We start from the raw sequence: 21,891 nt of genomic DNA, 5'->3' as shown, positions 1-21,891 counted from the left end.
CATACATAATTAAATATTCAAAATTCATATGTACAAGATGGCGGAGGACAATTCCATTCAAATATATATATGCCTACAGACATGTAATAATGATATCACTTGCAGTTTTACAGCATGATTTTTCGTAAAGTTGTGAGAAGTATATAACAATATAATTAGCTGTCCGTATTGTATCCTGGGTCAATCGTAGTAGTACTTGTATATCCATGGCAATTTTTTGAACATGTTCAAACGGTATAAAGCCCCAGTCACACTGTCACGGTACTGGCCACGGTATACCCCAGATAATCCCGGTGAACATCTATAGCACCCGTAGTTCAAAAATTCACCACGGATCAGACCACCGTAGTACATCCTTACTGATCCGTAGTTGAACGTACTAATCCGTTGTAGTTCGTAATAAACCGTAATTATCCGTACTTCTCCAGCCTCAAGTCATCAAGGATCGGTACGGTTAGTTACGTTGAACTACGTATTTGTATTAACCAGTACTAAAAATGAAATTAAGTTGTGGAGGGAACACGCGAGCGCTAGAGTTTGTATACGGATTGCTTACCGTGGCAGGTCCGTGGCGCTCCGTGTGAGTTTGTACGAATCAGTGCCAGACCGTTACTAAAATCGTAGCGAACCGTTGTTAATCCGCAGTGCATAGGCCGTGGCACGTGTCTTTCCGTACTAAACCGTACTGAACCGTAGCAATCCATATCACTCCCCGTTGTCAACCAGACCCTATCCATAGTCAAACTGTGGTGCATCTTAGCGGACCGTGAGTTTCCATCCGTAGTAGATCCGGCGAGACGATCCGTGGATGTGCGACCGGGGCATAAAACACGTTCAGTTTTCACTGAAAATTACTGGTTAACAAGTTTGAATCTCCTGTCGATGCTAACCCTGTCATTATCTTACATTATGAATGAAAGAATATTTGTGAGACAAAATGCCTAACTTGTAGGTAGTAATTTTCAGTTCTGTTAATGAAAGAGGCGCCATTGACATACAGTTTACAGCTAACAGACCATTAGTTAAAAGAACAACATTTACGCCGCGAACGTATAGACGGCTTCCGATGTATGTATGGATAAGGATGATGAAGAACGGAACTATATTACACATGTATACCGTACGTAAGAGTCTGTCCTTGACACCACATGTGGAGTTGTTTGTCGGCAGTTGCGGGGTCAAACAAGTATACTCCGTTAAACTTGTAGGTCATTGCCGATTCCACCCCTGCAGGTTGGGGATCGGGAATTGAATACACCTGCTGTTACCCACTGCATCGTAGGAGGTGACTAGTGCGGGAACCCCCTGCATTGTATCGTAGGAGGCGACTAGTGCGGGAACCCCCTGCATTGTATCGTAGGAGGCGACTAGTGCGGGAACCCCCTGCAGAATTGCGGTTTTGCTTTAGTGACCTCTTTTTAGGGGCACAAAAGCGACCAAAATAAATCTGCTGCACCCATGAAATATTTGGTTTCTTTATCTTTCTTTCTACTTTTAACTACCTTTAATTCCTAGCACCTTGATGGCAACACCTCACCTAGGTGAGAAAGGCAATGGATTCTGTCCCCAGGCCGGGACATACCAAAGTCCTTAAACATGGTAGTTGTTATTCCCTGCTAACCGTTCAGCATTTAGGGGAATGGCAACAACTGGTTCACCCGTTGTCAGTATAATGTGACCGGGTGGAATATTGTGCTGGGTGTCTTCGGCATGGTATTTCAGTGAGATAGCACTATAAAGTCGGCATCAGATCCGCGCCATCACAAGGAGGCAAGCACACCAATATACCCTGTCCCCTGAATACACACACGCAAGCACGCATACACTACACACATGGAGGCACGTCCTTAAATGACCTTAGCTGTTAATAGGACGTTAAACAAAATTAAACCAAACCAAACCAAACCAAACCATTGCCGATTCTTTTTTCACACATATAAAGGTCAGGAGCTCCAAGAAAAGTGCACAGTGGCCCCTCGGAAGGAAGTTTCTGTTGGGATGTTAAATAAAATGTGTAAGATGAATTATGCGATGTTCTGCTCCGTAAAATCCAAACCACTTGATTGCTGATGTCTTGATTGTTTGCTTGCACGTGTTTTAGCAACTTTTTCTTTTCCCACATGGTGTTAGGTAGTCGAGTGATATGCAGATTATAAATATTTGGTGATTAACCAGGAATAACGATTAATGAGATATTGTCGTGTCAAACTAAAATCCTTTGATTTTGTTAAAGGCAAGCTATAATTCTATCATTACGGGATTCTGGACAAGAAACAATGGCCCCTTCGTGACTTAATAAAACTGGTGTTTTCTGTAAGTCTCTGTGTGGTCCTCTCTGTGTCTCTGTGTGGTCCTCTCTGAGTCTCTGTGTGGTCCTCTCTGATTCTCTGTGTTCTCCTCTCTGGGTCTTTGTATGGTCATATCGGGTCTCTATGGTCCTCTCTGGGTCTCTGTGTGGTCTCTGTATAGTCATATATTGGTCTATGTAGTCCTCTCTGGGTCTCTTTATGGTCATATCTGGGTCTCTATGGTCCTCTCTGGGTTTCTGTATGTCCTCTTCGAGTCTCTGTGTAGTCCTCGCTGGATCTCCGTGGTCATCTCTTGGTCTCTGTATGGTCATATATTGGTCTCTTTGGTCCTCTCTGAGTCTCTGTGTGGTCCTCTTCGGGTCTCTGTGCTGTCATCTCTGAGTCTCTGTATGGTCATATCGGGTCTCTATGGTCCTCTCTGAGTCTCTGTGTAGCCCTCTCTGAGTCTCTGTGTGGTCCCCTCTGGGTCTCTGTGTTGTCCTCTCTGAGTCTCTGTATGGTCATATCTGGGTCAGTGTGGTCCTCTCTGAGTCTCTGTATGGTCCTATCTGGGTCGCTGTTTTCATCTCTGGGTCTCTGTATGATTATATATTGGTCTCTGTTGTCCTCTCTGGGTCTCTGTATGGTCATCTCTGGGTCTGTGTGGTCCTCTCTGGGTCCCTGTATGGTAATATCTGGGTCTGTGTGGTCCTCTCCGGGTCTCTGTATGGTCATATCTGGGTCTGTGTGGTCCTCTCTGGGTCTCTGTATGGTCATATCTGGGTCAGTGTGGTCCTCTCTGAGTCTCTGTATGGTTATATATTGGTCTCTGTATGTTCTCTCTGTCTGGGTCTCTGTATGGTCATATCTGGGTCTCTGTGGTCATCTCTGTGTATGTATGGTCATATCTGGGTCTCTGTGGTCCTCTCTTGGTCTCTGTATGGTCATATCTGGGTCTGTGTGGTCCTCTCTGGGTCTCTGTATGGTTATATATTGCTCTCTGAATGTTCTCTGTGTCTGGGTCTCTGTGGTCATCTCTGTGTCTGTATGGTCATATCTGGGTCGCTGTGGTCCTCTCTGGGTCTCTGTATGGTCATATCTGGGTCTGTGTTGTCCTCTCTGGGTGTCTGTATGGTTATATATTGGTCTCTGTATGTTCTCTCTGTCTGGGTCTCTGTATTGTCATATCTGGGTCTTTGTGGTCCTCTCTGAGTCTCTGTATGGTCATATCTGGGTCTGTGTGGTCCTCTCTGGGTGTCTGTATGGTTATATATTGGTCTCTGTATGTTCTCTCTGTCTGGGTCTCTGTATGGTCCTCTCTGGGTCTTTGTGGTCCTCTCTGGGTCTCTGTATGGTCATATCTGGGTCTCTGTGGTCCTCTCTGGGTCTCTGTATGGTCATATCTGGGTCTCTGTGGTCCTCTCTGGGTCTCTGTATGGTCATATCTGGGTCTGTGTGGTCCTTTCTGGGTCTCTGTATGTTCATATCTGGGTCTGTGTGGTCCTCTCTGGGTCTTTGTATGGTTATTTATTGGTCTCTGTATGTTCTCTCTGGGTCTCTCTTTGTTCTATCTGGGTCCCGTGGTCCTCTCTAAGTCTCAGTGGTCCTCTGAGGGTCACTGTATGTTCTCTCTGGGACTCGGTTTGTCCTCTCTGTGTCTCTATTGTCCTCTCTGGGTATCTATATGGTTTAATGTGAGAGTTCCTACAAATGTTGTTGAATGAGTAACTATATTCTGTTAAAAAGTGCGTTCGATATCAAAATATTCCGAAATCTTCGTTTAAATTATAGACTCTGAGGTAGTTATTCAGACAATCTGGCAGTTTTCTCTCCCTAATTTTATGGTCATGTAAAATGAACATAACTATTTCCCATCGCTGTGCAAGGGTTCTTTATTTTAATAACGCCCGCTCAATTCCTGTTTCAAAAAGGAGTTTTACAAAAGTAAGTGCATTTAAAATATGTCACAAAAATATTTGTTAACGGTTTCACAGTGACATCATGTATGGACTTTCCATACTAAATATGAACTACAAATACGTAATAAAAAGCACCCCATAGTCACTAGAACAATATCTGCTCTGCCACTTTAGCTTGAATTGTCCTAACCTTTATTACTCATTTCGTAAAACATTTTGTTTCACACGTAAACTACCTGCCATATAATCCGGATATGGCTCGTCGTGGAAAATCCATTTCGAAATGGAGGTGTCAATTGTTACCGGAAATAGATCTCACCCTGTGATGATGAGAAGAATAGCATAATATCCGGTTACGGTGAACATAAAATCCGCCATTTATGGAATTGACTTGGTCGCTGAGTGTTTTGGAGATAACATAAAAGGAACTGCATACGTCACTATTCGAACGTGTAGGAAATGTCACGTGTTACACACAAAGGTCAGCTTATACACGTGCCATTAGATGAAACTTGGCAAACAGCCCTTATTTTTGGTATTTCTATTTTTAAAAGGGTGTTTTAGAGGGCTTACAATAACGTAACTAAACTATGTGTCTGATCTTACAACTCAAAGAAAGGCACATGATAGATGTATTCAAAATATTGGTTTATTCTGGTGGAAAATATATACCTTGGGATTCGAAAATAAATAACTAAATTATCTAATAACTTTAGGCAAAACGTGTTCTTTGTTATCATTTTACAAACATTTGCTCGCCCCAGTTACATATTCTACCGTAATGCAAACATATATTTGATTATGTCTTTAACAACAATATAGGAAGCTTAACTCGAAGATAGAGCTGTAGTTACTGTGTGATAGACATAGGAATATTATGTCGTGAACACTATTACTGCATTCTTCCCACCTCTCACAATGGAAAACGGTGGGCAATAAATCACTTGCTACCACAGTCCACTGCACACATGAAAGGGGTGTGTCCAGTGGACTGTGGTCACAAATGCTGTAAGAAAGGGGAGATAATCAATAAGTAAGTAATGATGAAGTCAATACAGTGGAAAGGGTAAACTTAGTTGACACATTTAAAATTAGGGGGGGGGNGTCAGAAATTCATCATTGTTTCCCGTATTTTGTTCTAATTGTTGAACAGACACTCCTTACCTTCCCTGACACTGGGGCTGGATAGTAATCCAAAAACACTTGTATCCATTATGAAGGATACACTCAGACTGGGCTATTGAGAATAAAGACAAACTTACCTGGTTCTGATTAGTACTCACTCACACAGGTACATGTAAATTATTTGCAGTGTAGGGTAGGTAATAAGATTGTCCAGGTGAACATTTTTTACTTAATTTTTCTGTTTTGTTCGAGTTGGGAAGCATTCAGTAAGCCAGTTATTGCAGGATTTCTCGTCACTCGGGACTTATTACACCCTCGCTTCGCTCGGGTGTAATAAATCCCTTGTTACTCACGTGTAATAACCTTTACATACAATTAAGTGCCTTAGATCTCACGTGAAATAACCTTTGCATACAACTAAGTGCCCCAGATACCTTAACATACAATTAAGTGCCCCAGATCTCACGTGAAATAACCTTTACATACAAGTAAGTGCCCCAGATCTCACGTAAAATAACCTTTACATACAATTAAGTGACCCAGATCTCACGTGTAATAACCTTTACATACAATTAAGTGCCCCGGATCTCAAGTGTAATTACCTCTACATACAATTAAGTGCCCCAGATCTCACGCGAAATAATCTTTACATACAATTAAGTGTCCCAGATCTCACGTGTAATAACCTTTACATACAAGTAAGTGCCCCAGATCTCACTTGCAATAACCTTTACATACAATTAAGTGCCCCAGATCTAACGTGTAATAACCTTTACCTCCAATTAAGTGCCCCAGATCTAACGTGTAATAACCTTTACATCCAATTAAGTGTTCCAGATATCACGTGAAATAACCTTTACATGCAATTACGTGCCCCAGATCTCACGCGTTATAACCTTTACATACAACTAAGTGCCCCAGATCTCTCGTGTAATAACCTTTACATCCAATTAAGTGTTCCAGATATCACGTGAAATACCCTTTACATACAATTAAGTACCCCAGATCTCACGTGTTATAACCTTTACATACAAGTAAATGCCCCTGGTCTCACGTGTAATAACCTCTATATACAATTAAGTGCCCCCGATCTCACGTGTAATAAACTTTACATACAATTAAGCGCCCCAGATCTCACGTGAAATTACCTTTACATACAATTAAGCGCCCCAGATCTCACGTGTAACAACCTTTACATACAAGTAAATGCCCCTGGTCTCACGTGTAATAACCCTTACATACAATTAAGTGACCCAGATCTCACGTGCATTAACATTTTCATACAATTAAGTCCCCCAGATCTCACGTGTTATAACATTTACATACAATTAAGTCCCCCATATCTCACGTGTAATATCCTTTACATACAATTAATTGCCCCAGATCTCACGTATTATAACCTTTACATACAACTTAGTGCCCCGGATCTCACGCGAAATAATCCTTACATACAATTAAGTGGCCCAGATCTCACGTGTAATTACCTTGACATACAATTAAGTGCCGCAGATATCACGTGTAATAACCTTTACCTCCAATTAAGTGCCCCAGATCCCACGTGTAATAACCTTTACCTCCAATTAAGTGCCCCAGATCTCACGTGTTATAACCTTTACATACAATTAAGTGCCCCAGATCTCACTTGTAATTACCTTTACATACAATTAAGTGCCCCAGATCTCACGTGTAATAACCTTTACATACAAGTAAGTGCCCCTGGTCTCACGTGTAATTACCTTTACATACAAGTAAGTGCCCCAGATCTCACGTGAAATAACCTTTACATACAATTAAGTGCCCCGGATCTCACGTGTAATTATCTTTACATACAATTAAGTGCCCCAGATCTCACGTGTAATAACCTCAACACGTCGCTTCATTATGATGACTACTACTCACAAGAAACAAAACTTGTATCGATCAGAAGTAAACCTAACGATCATTACTCAAAGTCCTCAGTTTACTCACGAGATCCAGGTCGCCTAACTGAACACTCTAAAAGCAAAGCTAAATGTTTGAGACGTAACCGTTTCTATTCGGATTCATCGCCTAGTACGATCCATTGGTGCGATCCTAATTCATTTTCACCACAGTATGTCCTGATGGAATTGACATATTTGTGTGTGGTCGGATTCCTTACAGAGCTCAAGAACATAACACAAATTCTAATTTCGTTTTATCTCTATTTCAGTGTTGACGGCACCGCTGGAGCCGGGACACGTGGGGAACGCAAACCAAATGCGCCCTCGGGTATGATTAGCCAGTTTTGCAGGGTTTAATTCACATTTTTTGGAAGTAAATAGAAATGGAGTTGGTCCTTCTTTGATTATCACTTATGAGGGCCGACTTTTTGTACCAAAGCTGCTGCATGATTACCCAAGTACTACAGGAACACCTATTAAATGCTGATGTCCCGGTACTTTTGAAGGCCACACTAAATTATTCATACATAAGTGTATTCCCCAGTGTGAGGAAGTTACAAGGCTTACTACGACATTACCACTGACAATTCAAGGTTTTGGGTTCAATTGATGATACGGCGGCATGGCCAATGCCGCCCGTTCTTACAGGCAAAAACTAAGGTTTGGTGGCAGGTAAACAGTGTCAATGGCCACCAGTACTTTGCCTTAAAGCTTATTTCCACACTAAATCTCAACGCTCCATCACAACATTTCTAACCACACTTTATTTCCCTCGACGTTTCCAATATATTAAATTTCCAAAACTAGAATTACGTAGGTAATATACATAATGAAATCTATCTACGCCGTTTGACATTGTTGTTCCCAGCAATCTGATACCACAGTGCCAAGATCAGATATATGGCCCCCTGTAGTCTGACCATAATGACGAGGGTTATCGATTTTTTATTCTCAATAATATAAATTACCACATACTAGGTACACTGTTTATACTCACCACCCTGAACACATTCGTTACATCGTATAATAGTAGTGGTAGCAAGAAGTTATATCATGCTGAGGTTTCGACAGTAAACAACTTACACAAATAACTCATTTTACGACAAAGAAGTTGTTCCTATCTAAGTCTCTGAATTAAAAAAAAAAAAAACCTAAATGTTAAATTTAGTACAAGATTGATTTGCTTCACATTATGTCATAATGTTCTTCTTTATTTGTTTACCAAACTAATTTCCGCCGTTTTTCTTCTTTTCCTAGAGTCCTTTGAATCTTGAAGAGGAGCTGAGACAGCAACAACCAAAAGCTAATGTGGTGCAGGTTCCGGTGAATTATATACCTCCCCCGCCACCCCCTCTTTTACATCAAAATGACGTCATTTCCGATGAAGCCAACACGATGTTAGATAACCTCAGTTTCGAAGAAATTGTTGAAGACGTTTTATCAACATTGAAGAAACACCCGGAAATATTAAAAGAACTTGCACTAGGTAAGTTTTTAATCATTGTAGAATATCACATTTACCTTAAACGTACCTGACATCATGAATCTCACGAGACTCATAAGCGTGGATAATGCGAGCAGCATTTAAACCGACCAATGCATTTTCGATGACAGCCTCGTTTTCATCCGATTCTTACAGAAACTATTTCTTTTTAGGAAATTTAAGGCTGACAAATTCTGATTAATCTTTATTTATCTCTCTGCTGATATAAGAAGACAGCTCTATAACTCACCGACTTGTTCTCCAGACAAAGACAAATAGTTATGAAAAATTGACGGCGTTTCCAACGCAATGAAAACTGATGGTTTCTCCGATGCAGCTAGAACTTCCCAGTTAAGCTGGTCCGACACTCTCGCGTATCAGCAGTGTACCGGTAACATCGGTATTGACAGGAGAATAAAATACATTACTGTTGTCTGTTGGTGATGTGAGGTCTAAATTAAAGTGGCTGTACGCTTCAAGACGCGTTGTTCTTGTAGCGTCCGTAATGACAATAGTAATATACATTTATAAACGATATGTGGATGGTTGACGTGTATAACGATAAATCTAACACTTAGTGTTAACAGCTTTATGAAATAAATAACCCAGTGTTTTACCCTCACGTAAATTATAAACCATACTTCAGACTCTATCAGATACCCACAAAACCTAATGGCAAAGTAAGGTTACACACACTGTATTTGACAGTTTTCTGAATGTGCCATACTTTTCCAGAGATTATGCCCGAAACATATCATTGAAACCGGCATACTTATATTAAATTATTTTTGTGAATTGTATTTTCGGGTTTTCTTTTAAACATGTTTGAGTCAAACGAAATGACTTACTACGATCTCTTCCTTGGTATCAAAACGATGATAGGCTATTACAAATGTGATGTTTTCCTGCAAAAATATGTCAAGGTGTGGAACACCACGCTGACTGTATTGTATCGTTCTATCTCAGATGAGGAACAGAAGACGGGGATACAGATTGACCAAAATGACGAGAACGGAAATATCCCAACCGACTTCCAGATGCCTTCTCCCCAACTTCTCGAGGTAAAAAACTCTTCCTGTGGTGGCGACATCCCCATACACATCAACGACAGTATCAACAGTTGTAGCTACTCTCTGATTTTGTAAAGGTGCCAAAATGTTTACCTGTTCCAATAATGCCCTAACCCATAAAACCTTAATAGTGTTGATGATGTGTTGGGGATGTGTTGATATGTTGGAGATGAACTACATTGTCAGATTTTATCCTCCGTGGCAGTAAAAAAATAAATAAATAAATAAATATATATTTATAACAATGCAAATATATCATACATAAACATTATTCCTCTCACACATTACAATTCATTCATTAAATATTCATTTATAATAAACTTCATATTTCCAGGTATAATTAATAATTAATTATATTTATGTATAATTAAATTACAGCTAAATTGTGTCCGTTATATAAAAGCATTGTTTAGAAGTGATAGAAAAGAGGTTAAAGCTGGTCTTAGAGGTATAGAAGGGAAAGTAAGACTAAGAGAGAGATAAACAAAAATGAGGAGGGGGGTGGGGGGTGGGGGGGGATGGAGATTGAGAAATAAAGAAGCTATATAGATGTGTCGGAAGGTTCAAGGAGTTTTACATATAAGTATTTAGAAGTACATGTTTATATAAGAAAATTCGATAGTTATATCTTCATATTTTGGCAAAGACCGGGTTTAAGCAATATTAATTAGACTTTCCCATTTTTTCCATTCAGTATTGAATTTCAATAAAAATAATTCACTTTTATTAACAGCAATAACTCTCTGAGTAAAATATGTGTCCTTGATAAGGTTCTTAAGTGCAGCTACTGACAATGACATTTGTAAACATCTCGATTTATAAATATATTGTTTTATAAGTAAAATTATGGTATTATCTACCCTACTACTGATACTATTTTGAATAAATAAACCGAAAATGAAGGTTTCCTTGTTAAAACCAAATGGGATTAACACTGCATCAAGAAGGAACTCAAAATTTTGAAAAAAGTCTTGTACTTTCTCACATTCCTATAGTGTGTGAATTATTGTCTCTATTTCAGTCTTACATTGAAAACAAAGAGCACTATTGGTAAGAGCTGCTTTAACTAGATAAGAGTTTGTTGTTAAAATGTGTTGATTTATTCTGTATTGAAGCCATTGTAATTTTGAATTTCTAGTTACTGTAAAAGGAATCATATATCAATTTCCATGTGTCATCATCGAATTCAAACAATTCATTCCATTTGTTTTTCCCAGTGGATGTGGTGTTATTTTGGCACAACAACTTATAAAAATCTTGAGTTCCTTTTTGATGCCTCATAAATACTTCTAAATTTAAGGGTATGTATGGATAACTAATCAAAGTATTTAAATATCATCATTGGACATGTAGTTTTTTTTATAGTATTAATAATACCTTGATATGTAAGAAAGTTAGTTTCTACATCAAATTTTTGTGAAAATTCTACAAAACTATAGAAAATACCAGAGTTATTATCTTTTAATACGTCATTTATAATTATAACACCCTTTTCAAACCATTGCTTATAAAATAAACACTTGGCTCCTACTGTAAAATATTTGTTATACCAAATAGGCATTTTCAATCTACTTTTCATCTCTCTTATACAATCTTCTTTATCAAATATTTTTCTCCATGATTGGAACACATCTTTCCAAAAACGGATTTTACAATTGCCTTGAATATTAAATAAAAATTTCCGTAATAAAATATTCCGTGGCAGTTATTTATCTTGAAACACTTTACAGACGGATTAATTCCGAACAACCGTAGTCATATTTATCTTATAAATATAGTATGAATATATATCATGTTGTATCGATGATAACGACGGAGAGCCAGATAACTAATGGAAACAACAGTCTTTGTTCAATAAATAAGGAGTGGGGGGCCTAACCCTTAAGCACATGCTAGGATGCTTGTATATTTAGGAAGTCGAAAAATGATCAGTCATTTCCCATTAATTCGTTTTGTGTACAATTTACATCAGGAAAACATAAAAATGTCGTCTGGCATGACACTTTTCTGGATAAAACGATAATCTATTTTATTCCTCGAATTATTGTATCCCTGCACCAACAACACCTATACGCTATCGCCACGCGCGGATGAGGAAATGTCGAAACATTTCCCAATGAGTCATACACCCGTATATCACGTAAAATGTAATTAGACTCAAGGAATTGTATGATTTTACATAAACGTCGCATAACCGGTACAGTTATACGGCACAGTGCTACTCTATCACAAGATGAAAAAATCCAAAGAGACGTTATCGGCTTCATCTATGTCGACTCAGCAGCTTTTGGAAAAAAGCCATGGAGCAGATCCCACTTGTGGGTGTATTGACTTTGGTAACGAAGCAATCTCCCACGATTTCCTTAAGAGTTTTCAACTACCGCGGTTTTCAGTGTTCGAGTGCTCTGCTGTACTGTATTCGCCGTACTTGTTGTTTTAGTATCGTCCGAACTGAGAATGTATGTAACTCGTGTTGCCCAACTGTGTTGCTTCTCTGAATGATACCTAGTATGTTTGTGGTATCACCGCACAAAGTACTGGGACTCAGCTTCCAATTCCCCATCTTTCGATGCTGAAATGTCACTCCAATACCAGGCAATAGTGTCGGTATGTAGTAATACGGGCTTTCTTATTTGTTCACTTGTTTTCCCTGAAATCCGAGATATCCTCTGTGTAGTAGATCTTTAAACGTTCATTATCATCTTTGATTTGATTTATAACAATACTTACAGAGCATCCCTAGTGCAGGACATTTATTGTCTCTGTATAGCTCTGCAGTGTCTTGCTACGTTTACCACACTGTCCTTTTAGTCAGCTACCCTCCTTTGGCCTTTTGGCGTTTTTATGTTTGTTTTGTTTACTTTTAACAGGTTTTCATTAGACTGTTTATTTATTTGTTGGTGTTTAATGCTCGCACTGTTGTCCACTTCCGACCAGTTTTAAGCTGACGTTCATACTGCCGACCTATTTTAATAGCTTTGGCGAGTGTGACGTTTTGACCTTTATCCAGCAACCGCTCTTAAACTGCAACGTCTTGGACACCATTTATGATAGCATCGATCAGAATGTCGCAATCTTTTCCATCGTTCTATTTCCTTTGTTGCATCTTAATACTTGCCACCCATATGTCGATGCGTTTCTCATACTCTCGTAGCCTTTTAACAATAAAATCGGGATCATTACCTTCACCATTGTTCCTTGTGAATATCACGTTTTTGGTCTTATGTACTGACCACACTCGATCTACCCAGCTCTACCCTTCTCTTCACATCATGCCAACTGATATTAAACATGAACCTGACATCTGGCTGTGACCTTAAGAATTTATTAAAGGTGTCCTTAGTATCCCAATCAAGTGATGTCGGCGATGGAGCATGATTCTGACGCCAAGCAACAAATCAGCAACAACTCAACAGGAATTACATCACGGAAACTGTATTTATTGCCGCTTAGACAACATACAAAAACATGATCGCTCATATCATTGATGATAAAATTGATATCAAACTGCTTGTATTTCAACTATCATTACACCGACAGCTTTAAAATATTGTTACACGAGTCTGTAGATGAACGTGTCGTTACGAATGGTTGATTTATCATAAGCACTTGTTTATAAATTCCTCTGTGTCGTTAATAATGACGGCTAAAGAGAGAGATCGCCCCTGTAATAGGAAAGAGTAGTGTGTTTTTCCTTACCATGGATCTAACAAGCAACCCCGACTACCCGACCCGCCTGTTTGCCAAGCTAATTAGAAATTCTCCTAAGAGAATAATGCCCTCCAGATAGGAGCAAGGAAGGGACCACGATCTTATGAACAATTAGCAATAGCAAGTTCCTATTGTCGATGAGAAACTAACATCTCATTACAGTTATAAAATGCTCCCTCGTGGAACATTAAACCTTAATTGTCACATTGAGAAGTGTAATGTAGGACGCCCGCGACCTCACTCGTTCATCCCTGGCGTCGCGTGCCGCTGTAACGTGCGTTTGTGATACGTTGACTTCCCGACAGACATTTGTTCACCTCTTTATCTACATAGAACTGTTATTTATTTTCCTCCAGTGGGTGTTTTTTCACGCACTTTCATGAATCCCGAACTCGCCGAAACGATATTGCTCGATCCAAAGCCAGTCGACTCATCAACAAGCTTATTTCGACCTTAAGTTGTCCCTAATCAATTGATTCGGCTCTGTTTCATACGGTCACGTGCCATTTACATATGTTTAAGCGTCTATTGATAATGACAGTGGTGTAGAGACCTCTTTCTAAGACACAGTCACCTTGTTGGAGAACGGGTCACCAGGAATCTGTATAATATGTTATCTCATTCCGTCTGTAAATGGCCTGTGAGACAACACACTTGCTAATGATAAGGAAAGCTATTTTGGAGTGAGGCAAGGAAATGTCCCGTCAGGTTTATATAGCGCCATTCTAATGACTACCGGTCTGTATAGAGATGTTTCCTAGATTCCTTTCAATGTAGTGATATCGAATATTGTTTACTAAAAACACTCTGGATAATGAGTTAAAGAAATATTCATAGAGGTAGGTGATAACGGTGCAACATCAATATATTGAAATATTTGTTAATATCTTTAATTAGAGTTTAAACACAGTTATGAAATAACTTTACAAATAGAAATAACAATTTGGAGTAGAATTATCGATATGAACCTTGCTTGCTATGATTATTTTAGATTGTTTCTTCAAGATATTAATTTGATGGAAAATATTAGATACTATCATTTACGATCGTCACAGCTGCATGCGTGTACATGGCATTGCTAACACCAACTCATCGGTGGCACCTTGCTGTGCTACAACCCGCCGCGTATTCCTTTGGTTTCTACTTCGGGTGTAAAAATACGATATGAAAATAAACGTAAGGATAAGAAAACGCATAACCATTAAAGTGTTACATGTGTAGTTGTACAGTGGGATTTATGATATTTTGGAATTATCAATGATAACATGTGGGTATTTTAATAGAGTCCCACAGTCACAGTCAAAGAAGACCCCTATGTAGCCGAAAACACGGGGAAATCCTCATTAACCCGTTAATCAAGGTGACCTTTAGAGGAAGGGCGGGCGTAGCCCAGAAAAAGCATCGTGAAGCGCCAAAGTTTGTGATCTAGGAACAGTGTTCAACGAGTGACTGACCGTTACCTTTATACTTCATTGTCTACTTAACCCTTTCACCTCTAGGTAACTTTAGTTGACTCTACGATGCATTGAAGTGGATGAGTCCATTATGGTCAACAGTGGTGAAAGGGTTAACAATAAAGCTTGTCTCCTTAAATATACAATGTTTCGTACAAATACATATATATATGGTTTGTGCAAGGAAGCAACTGAATATCTGGATAGTTATCCATTCTTACAGTATAGCAAGTCACTGGGTCTAAAACAAATCCTATATTCCCCTAACAAAAATAGAATACATTGTTCCCTAAAATACTCATAAGGTATTAGCTGCATTGGTCTTAAACGTCTTTCAAGACGATGAAAAGCATAGCTCAGGAAGAGTATTTGTGGGCGATGAAACGCATTTCTTCTCGGCGTCCTTAGAGGCGAAACGTTGCATTGCTTCTCAATAGTTCTAGGTGATATAAGACGTTGATCCGTATCATTTCTGGGCTATAAAAAGTTCATCATCCTCGAGACTAGAAAAAGTATTGTTCTGTAATGTATTGAATATAATACAAATTATGGGTAACTGACCATCTGTCAAAACAGGCTGCTGTTCTCGCTATGTCTGTTTAACAGATCACTTTGGGGTGATGGATCAATCGTGTCTAAGCATTAAAACGCTAACGCAAACCATGTTTCTTCTGCCTGTAATATAGAGGGCATTCATAATGCTTATAAACCGCATCTGAATGCTTTTTATTGCTAATATTTACATTTTCACGGCTTTCCCTCTTTACAAAATATATCAACATTAATAATGATCCTATCACAAAAAAAAACAAAAAAACTGGAATGATCGACCGATGGAAAAGTCCAAAGCACGTGCATTTTCCTTCAACGGAAATGTTCAAATACAGTCCGTAGACATTTAAACATTTTTTATTGCTTCGTACTCGCTTCACGCCATATTTTGTATTATACGAACCATAAAAGAATTTTTATAACGTAGCAATATTGTTTTTTTATCATGATTATTAACGTCGTTTATTGATGACGTCTCACCGCGGAGGCATGTCCTTTGAATTCGAAAATTGAGTGATGCAGTGGTCGCGGAAAGCATCGATCCGTCCTGTTCTTTGTTGATATTGAAGAAATATTTTGAATGTTGAGATCGCAAATGAACTAAGAGTATATATGATGGCACTGGTCCACTGTAGTGTAGCCTGTACGTTGAAAAATATTTGGGACTGTTTGAAAGATGGCGGCTGCCAAAACAAGTAGAAGGTGAGTCCTCAGAACATGTACGATGTTTCTACTTGAAAACTTTTTAGCGATCAACAGACAGTTACAGATGCTCTGACTCAAAAGATAATAGATCAGAGTGTTATAAAATGCTAAAATTCCACTCCAGAAAAGCATCTATATTGAAGTACAGTGTTTGCAAGGTGGCGGGAGCCGGCAATCGGGACGTTCAGTCGACGACGAGTTTGAATTTACTAAAAAAATCGGGTTCAATTCTGAGTACTGATTGACCGATGATATAGGTTAAGAAGCCTTTAAATATTAATAATAACCTTAACTGGTTGCAAAATTTCCTACAAACAAGTAGAAATGTGCATTTTAAAGAGGTGACCTGGATTTATATGTGTGCGGTTTGGACACTCCGTAACTTACGACTGTGTACGGTTGTGACATTGGATGCAAAGTTGTAAAATTGTACGGTGGGGACTGCATATTCGCACATTGCGATTGAGCGGTTGGGACTTCCATCACTTAAATGTTGTTTGTCTTTATAATTGCAGATACATAGAAACACGTTTTACCAATGGAGCTGCACTACTGTTACGAATGTAGATTTAGGGATGAAAATCCGCAGTTTGGTCGGCTTCATGGTTTCATGGCGGAATAGTCAACTCCTCGTCCAAAAACGCCAATACGAGAGTCGAACGTGACTTCCGTATAGTTTGTTCACTTTTTGGTCACGTTCGCATTACTACATACTTCGGTTTATAGTCTGACAACCCAAAACCAAGCACATAGTGACATTACAGCGTAAATGTAACTATTATTTAATATTTTCTTTATGTGGACCGCCACAAATTTGAAGATGTTAGCACAAAAATAATGAAAACGCTACAGCGCGGATCATGCTAATCTAATGTTACGGACATAGAACAGAAACCGTGCACATGTTTGACTGCCAGGCGTCACCTGCGTTCATACGATATATATTGCAATATCGACGTTAGAGAAGCATTATTCGTCAATACCAGGGATCGTCAATTATTCAGTAAACGATATCGTACATAGGAATACGATCAGTATTTGCTGCTTGTTTCAGTATTATTTTTCCTTACACACAAGCTTTTTGAGACGATCTGCGTTCTAAAGTGGCCTGACAAGAATCCGGGATCTTCCTAGAGCTCCCGATGTAATCAGTACAGAGAAGGCCTTCCTGTCCAATCTTGACGATAATCTGTAAATCCTTTGTCTAGACTGTTCCTCTATGATTCCGTGGTATACCGATGACTGTTGGGTGCACCTAGGCTCCGGATCTGACACGATCAGGATTCTCTGACCTGTGGTCTTTGTTAGTCAGGTACCGGAAACACTCGCTTACATATCCCGGCGCAGGGAATATTATATCTTTATTAAAAAAACCGTCGCAATTTTCAAATCGAATATAAAATAAAATAATTGATGTAAATTCTTGGTTTCAACAGAAAAAAATAAACGTATTAAATTAATATAATTTGCCTTTTTTTATACGAAAATGAAATCGTTTTAAATTTATATAATTTGATGCTAGCAATACGATAATTAAATCGTTTTATTTATTTTTATTTGAAACATCAATGAAAGCTCGCTTGTGAATGGTTGCATCACCGTAAACACATGGACACACGAACTCGTTCTATTGTTCTCGGAAATGAACCTATTTAGTTCACGGATAGTCCAGTGTACAAGGATCTATCATTAACCAACACGCGTGGTCGCCACCAGCAGCTGTCTTGCTGTTTGTCGCCTTGTCCGCCCTGTCGGCCATCTGAGGCGATCGATGGCTCGACTTACGGATGCTCGATCATTGCGCCTTGGAAACAGATTTGGGAATCAGTGAAAACAATTACAACGGCGATAATAGTATTAGGTTTTATCGTCGGTACGATACCCCAGGGATGCTTAGCATTTCTCTTGAGTCCTTGGACTGTGCCCACGTATATGAACACACGTGACACCTTTTGATAGAATCCGTGCTAAGGTAAGGTCATAAGTTCTTTAAAACCAGTGTGTTTGCTTGGTATCCATGGTATGATAAACACTGTAGTGAAAACTCGTCTGAAAAGTCAAAAGGTTCCAAACCCTAAAACGACGTTGACGTAGACGTCAGCCCTTGCTCAAGGTCGTATTCCGCGTACAGCTCGACCCTTACCAAAAGCTGCCCATTGTACCTCGTGAAGTTCGTTATTAGGCGTAATTCGAAATGCCATGATGCTCTCTCTCAATTTACGCTCTGTGGATTGATAATGTAGCAATAAAACGATAATAAAATATGTCAATCCTCGATGTTTCATAAATGAATAATGCGTTGACTGGTCCCAGCGTTGTCTATGGTGGTTATACTATAATACACCAGACTGACAATCAGGAGGCTACCATTTACAGCTCCTCAGAGATTAGGATTTGTACACGTCCCCAAGCCGCCGTCACACACGTTAACTCGCTATCTCGCTGGTACACATACAAAAGGCATTGCAACAAAATATAAGAACATGCCTCATTTGGTTCTGTGTGTACGTTTGAAGCATCAACTTCCAAACAAGTGAGGAAACTATGTGTTATGGTCTAGTAACGATCAACACTGTACGGACGATTAGCAGTTCGCGGAAAAATATCGACGATGTTATTTCGAACATGCAAAATGCATTATCGTTTATTCCAGAGGAATTAACTGTATACGTAAGATCCCACATACTAGGCACGTAATGTACCGGTTATTACCTAACTTATGGTAACATGTAAACACTAGCTGTGATTATGACGTTGGTGGTGAAAACACTCAGAATAACTCTATAAAACCATAGGCCTGAAACGGGGTAAATTAGACGGCCATTTTCCCGGGACGTGTGTATAGCAACGTTCAGGGCCTGAATGTCGATATTAAACAGCAATGTATAGTCGAGGTCATATTTCATATTTTCATAGTGTCTTGATTGTTTTAGTATCTCCCAAACTCCTTTCGTTGACAATTCGTATCGCCTTTCATTTCCGTTTTTCCTTGTGTGTTGACGATGTGAAATGTTTTCTTTTCGATATCTTTGAAGTAATGGGTGTCATCAAGAATGATGGACGAACGTCATAACTTCATGTCTTGTATTTGATGAAAACTATTAATTGTATATGATATTGCCTCTAGTTTGTTTCTTCGACAATGTTTGATAACATAGATACTTCCTTGCAAGATTCTGTTTGAATTAATAGCTGGCTATATCATTAAAACTTACGGTACTAAATCCTGGTCACGGCACCAAAAGATGACTTAGTGCAACACAGCGTTTACAACGGGTATATCAAATAGTTTTAATAACAGAACATCACAGCATGTGTCTAAAACGTGCAATAGCAGTCGCATTCGCGATACAAGTAATCTTTTAGATATAGGATATTTACTTTTTGTACAGATAATATTTCGAGGTTCTTCTATACCGCTTTATCACAACCTAGTTCATAGGTCGTCTCAAAGCGTATAACAAATTATTATCCGTGGTTATACTTGTTCTTGCGTATTGATATAAATTTGATAAGAAAAACAACTTCATAAAAAGAAAGTCGGGCCAGTGTATTGTTTACTACCTAAAAGGGATATTTAATATAATGTATATATTTGATACACGATAGATGTCGACTGCTGTCGGTCAAACTTAAAACACTGGCTACCAAAAGGTTAAAGTTGATTAGGTCTATGGGCAGTGTTACAGTGGCCATCGTGATCTCACTGGGAATGATGACTTTGTGTAATATGAAGGTCGATATCTATTCTCTTAAGTGTGCCGTGTTGTCTCGTTATCACTTCCACGTTTGTCTCCGTGAGGACGTGACATTACATGGATTTGACCTTGATTAACATGGCGGGCGTCGTCGATGGAGGAGAAGCTTAACCTTCATGAACAATGGTCTTAGTCTTCTTGTACTTTTACTAGAATATCCTTGGAATGTATTCATTTTTTACTCGAGTTGATTATTTTTCATTTCGAATTGAGGTTTGGTTAACAATTTGTTATTTTCTGGATTTTTTATGAACTATCCCAAAACAAGTTGAGATACCACTACAAAATTATGACTTATAAACAATAAATTTATCTACTATAATGATAAGTATATCTTAAATATTTTGCATTTTAAATCAATTTTATCCATTTAAATAAGGATTTAATTCGTTTAAAGATATATTTGTTTGATAAAAGATACCTCTATTAAATCTAAATGTATCTCTATTTCATTTTAGGATAATGTTAATACTCTACTTTTGCGTTTCCTCATTGGGTCAGAAACGTAAAATTGACTTTCCATTGTTTCATATGCTAACCGTTATTTAATGTTATTTGGTTTGTGAGAGAACATATTATCGCAGAGTGTGTTTTGTTCTCCAGCGATTGTTTCTGCATTTGATTAAGTAGATCTATTAAATTTTCAATAACGGCCAATCCAGTTATCTTATTGTAAACCAATGATCACGTGATGTACCCCAGCCAATCTAGTTACCTTATTGTAATGAATGAATCTCGTGATATGCCCCGACCAATCTAGTTGCCTTACGGTATTTTTTGGTATCACATGATGTACCCAAGCCAATACTGTTACCTGATTCTACTTCTTTGGTCTCGTGATGTGCCCCTTAACGGTTGTGTAGGCGTGTTCGCATTTGGTTTTTACGTCATCGACAAAGGTAACTACGTTTTAACGTGTTTGAAATCCTTGTTCTCCCAACAATTGCAGGAACATGGTAAAGTTTGTAAGTATTAGTGACTGCCATTTCACACGGAGGAAATGTCATTTATTATGATACCACCCCGGTGACGTAATGCGTGCCTTTGTTACACTGAGAGGTTTATGATAGAAGTCATTACAACCCAATTAGGGACCTGCCCGGAAAGCACATCTCCAATGATACGCGAGCGTCGTGCTGTTGCATTGTTTGCCACAAACAAGCATTTAGCGATGCTCCTTTTAAAGTACAGACGTGTTCTAACATACTAACCACAGACCAGTTACCAACCGTTCTTCGATTCTGCACATATTTAGCGAACACTCGCTTCTCCTTTACATCGAAACGTTAATATGTCCTTCAATGTGATAAATAGTCTAGTTACTTCATGTATGTTACGAATGCATCAAAGGTGTAACAGTGAAACGAAGAATAGCTTTTAAAACAGTTGTCAACATTGCTTTATGCATAATATTGTAATTCCGCTGCATCTCCAAAAAAACAAGTTGCCCTAAATTTTCCGTGTTCTTATTTACTTCTCAAATGCAGCCGGCTTACGAACCACTGTATTTTAATCAATACAAGTAAATTAAATAAGTCAGTTCCTCGGACAGTCCTGAATACAAATTTGAATTAACATATAAATGAACTAAGCAGCAATTCGTTAGAGAAATATTTCTCTGTGATAGCCTTCAATAATTATCTCAATAAAACTTCTATAAGTCTCGGTTTATTTGTTATTGGTCCAGTTAGAAATAGTATTATAAGATTAGTGTCTGAACGAAAAGGACTACAGGTTCGTGCAAAGTCTGCACACGATGTAGAGCAAATGGCAAAATTAAACGGACTGGTCTAAAATTATCAGACCCTTAAACCATACATGTTCTTTATGCTTTTACTATTACATAACCAGAATTTCAAAGTGTTTGTTTGAACATTTCCCCCCCCCCCCCCCCCCCCCTTTTA

General features: G+C 38.7%; 1 protein-coding gene across 1 annotated transcript in view; it reads left to right on the top strand.

Annotated features, from left to right (window-relative positions):
- LOC110445986 (FK506-binding nuclear protein-like) overlaps positions 1-21,891 on the top strand; it is a 56,743-nt gene that overhangs the window by 24,100 nt on the left and 10,752 nt on the right. Inside the window, exons 2-4 of the mRNA XM_021490909.1 lie at positions 7,524-7,582; positions 8,512-8,740; positions 9,704-9,798. Coding sequence (XP_021346584.1) covers positions 7,524-7,582; positions 8,512-8,740; positions 9,704-9,798 — 383 coding nt within the window. The remainder of the gene's footprint in view (positions 1-7,523; positions 7,583-8,511; positions 8,741-9,703; positions 9,799-21,891) is intronic.

Source organism: Mizuhopecten yessoensis, unplaced genomic scaffold (assembly GCF_002113885.1).
Source record: "Mizuhopecten yessoensis strain PY_sf001 unplaced genomic scaffold, ASM211388v2 scaffold2435, whole genome shotgun sequence".
Lineage (NCBI taxonomy): Eukaryota > Metazoa > Mollusca > Bivalvia > Pectinida > Pectinidae > Mizuhopecten > Mizuhopecten yessoensis.
Note: the sequence above shows the minus strand (reverse complement) of the source record. Positions and strands in the feature narration are given on the sequence as shown.